Source organism: Eimeria acervulina, genomic scaffold (assembly GCF_000499425.1).
Source record: "Eimeria acervulina Houghton genomic scaffold, Eah_scaff345, whole genome shotgun sequence".
Taxonomy (NCBI): domain Eukaryota; phylum Apicomplexa; class Conoidasida; order Eucoccidiorida; family Eimeriidae; genus Eimeria; species Eimeria acervulina.
Window position 1 is genome coordinate 15,254 of NW_013549866.1, and position 3,073 is coordinate 18,326.

The window sequence follows — 3,073 nt, forward strand, 5'->3', positions numbered from 1 at the left end:
ACTCTTCAACAAACAGCGTAAAACTTGATCTGACTGGCCATACATCTGCTCTCTTCCTGTTCACCGATGTGGGTAGTAGGCAATTATTTTAGAGCTTCCGCAAAAATGTGAATGTAAAGGGAAGCGGCCATTGCAGAAACTGCCCCTCTTCAAACTACAGTGCTAATGAGTCCAACGAGAGTCTTCCATATTGGCCGAGGACCATAGTGAGCTCAAGCGAGTCGACATACTTACAGCTTAGAAAAACAGCTGGCCCGATCATTCTTTAGGCGTTCTGGTCGCAGCGGCCCAAGGGGTTGAGGCTGGTGCGGAGACGGGGAATGCCATGAATGGCAGCACGCCTTGCTGCAACTCTCCTTCCAAGGCAACTCCACGCGTACCCAGCTGCAAGGCCATCTTAGTAAATGTAGCGACTCTGTAGACAACTGCAACTTCCTTGGCCCTTAGCAGCTAGCCTGCGCCCCTTTCTTTGCCTGACTTCCACTTGAACCGCCCCGCCCCTGCTGCCACTGTGCCAGCACTGCCCTCGAATCAAGTGTTCAGAGGTATCACCAGTGTAATTTAGTCAAGCGATGCTGTTCTCCCAAGGCTGCTTCCGCTGTGACGGGAGCTGCAGTTTTTGAAGAGCTCCCTGAGGGCCCCCGGGAGGGTTTTTCGGAGGGAGGGGCCGTCAGGAGGCTCCCTCGGACGAGCCCCCTGAGGTGGGTGCCTCCGGAGGGTCGTTTTGGTGGCGCTATTCCTACATCAGGGGAAGGTATTTTAGCTGTTGATCAGGAGGGGGCCTCGTTTCAAGTAGCCTGCCAAGGGCGGTCTAGCCAAGTGGCATGCAGCCAATTGACAGCTATCCATCTAACAACTAACCCACTGGCAACTAGCCAACTCACAGCCTTCCTTGTAGCATCTAGCCACCTGTACGCTAGTCAGCTGAAATATAGCAAACTGACAGCAAGCCAGCCTAAAGTGTCATCGGTGGAGAACCCCAACGGAGGAAGGAAGAGAAGGGGCACCTTGCGGCGAGCATGGAGCAGGTTCTCATGTACATCCAGAAATACGAATGTGAAAAATTGCTTGTGAATTGCTGGGCAAGTGATTGTGAAGGGTAGATAAAGCTAGTCGCTGTTCTCTCTCTGCAGCGGGCCGCGTCTCTCCTCTGTTCCACCTGCACAGCTAGCTAGGCCTCAGCTGAGAAGGGGGAAGCACTATCTGTACTTCGTTGCATTTTTTCCTTTTTCCTTACAGTCTGCTCTCACCCTCTTTCGGGGCTTTTGTTGCATGTGGACACCGAAGCCCCAATTCCGAAGCCCCAAGAGACGGCTACCTTCGTGATGTCCACAGGCCAGACACACGCACTAAACGCAACCATATACGACTTTCCTTGATGAGTTTTTCATGTATTGCAACGCTTCCCTCATCGGGTCGCTTTTGAAACCAGGGTCATTAGCGTATACATATATATTATATAATATATATATATATATATATATATGCCTTGCACGAGCATATGCATATACATGCATTTGTACGCAGTAGAGCCTGCGCTACATCAGGTGCAACGAAGATCGCTACAGTTGCAACTCATGAGGCACAGAGCGTACGATATGTTTGTGCGTGTCAGTGCCAATACACCTGTTGGCTACGACTCCGCTTCTACGTTAACTGTGCTGTGCTTTCTGTCTGTACCCCATCTAAAAGAGATTTTTTCGTCAGCTTTTCTATTGCTGTGCAGCACACAATGGAGCTGCGAGTTGCAGAATTGGTGAATGGCCGCCCTGCGGCTGTTGCCGAGGGTATTCTTGCAGAAGTATGAGGGGAAAGAGTCTAAAAAAGAAGAAAATTTGTAGAAGTTTGTTTGGTGATGCAGATAAACGCACAAGTCGAGCTTGCACTACTCATAAGTTGTATCAATGAGTTGTTGCATTTTTTTCAGGTGTACATAACCCGAAAGCACTCGTTTTATTTTAGGCAGTGCCAACTTCCACTTCACTTAGATAGTCTTTTATTTCTGCGGGTGTCAGTACTCTGAATTTCCTGTCTTCTCCTATAATTCCAATTTCTATCGACTTTTCTGTTAAAGCTCCTTCAAAACCTTCACGAAGCGTGAGAATGGCGGTATGAATTGCGTCTTCTAATTCCATATCTGAGGTGTATCTGCAGATATACAACGGAAAAACGAAACGGCTGTTTAATCAGACAATCCAACACATCTAAAGCAAGCAAAACACCTAGCGGAACTTTTCGGCTTAAATAAAACGATAAAGATGTCTCTGGACTTCTTATATCCACTTAACAGAGAATCGCCATTCACACCCCTTTAATCACTGAATGGGCCATTAAAGCAACAATAGAATAAACAAAGCAACAAGAATTGCATACAACACACAAAAAACAATATACACTGCTACTTTCTCGCCCATCTACACCGCACTGCGCAAACCTCTTGATCTGCAGGGAAAGCGCAGTTGTCTTCGTTTATTTCATTTAAGAAAGGGACAAACTCAATACGAATATGAATTGAAATCCTCATTACGACGCATCTTCTATAAAGAGATGCATTTCAAGCAACAGCAAACATGAAGGCAATTATAACTGAATGCGCCGCTGTATACAACTGCCGTTCTTCTTTTCTACGCCTTCATAACGATAAAAACAAGTGCAGGTATTATTTTATTTGCATCTTTTCTTCCTCCTCCTCTTACCGCTTTTCTAGAAATGTCTTCGCATTCTGCATATCACGACCAATGGCTGATGCCTTCCACCCAAAGTAAGCGCCGCTGGGGTCGACTTGGTACAGCTGCGGCCCCCAGTTGTCGTACCTAAACATAAATGAAACAAAGAAACAGATGCATGCATCCATGCATGAATGCATTAGAGCAAGATGCCTTGGCTAGCATGCGCAGCTATCTGGGTGAGCAGGCAAGGGCGAGGTGCACATACACGTGAGACCTAACATCCTATTTAATGATAAAACCAAGCACACAACAACATGCTTGCTTACACGCTACAATATACATATATATATGTGTATATACATATGCATGCACGCATGATACCTAGCTGGCTAGCGAGCACCGCT

General features: G+C 46.8%; 1 protein-coding gene across 1 annotated transcript in view; it reads right to left on the reverse strand.

The window, feature by feature from the left end:
• Positions 1 to 1,958: 1,958 nt before the first annotated feature.
• Positions 1,959 to 3,073, reverse strand: part of EAH_00034140 (proteasome subunit alpha type 2, putative) — a gene marked incomplete at both ends in the record, with an annotated part of 2,104 nt that continues 989 nt past the window's right edge. Inside the window, 2 exons of the mRNA XM_013395825.1 lie at positions 1,959 to 2,148; positions 2,697 to 2,813. Of these exons, the coding sequence (XP_013251279.1) occupies positions 1,959 to 2,148; positions 2,697 to 2,813 (307 nt within the window). The remainder of the gene's footprint in view (positions 2,149 to 2,696; positions 2,814 to 3,073) is intronic.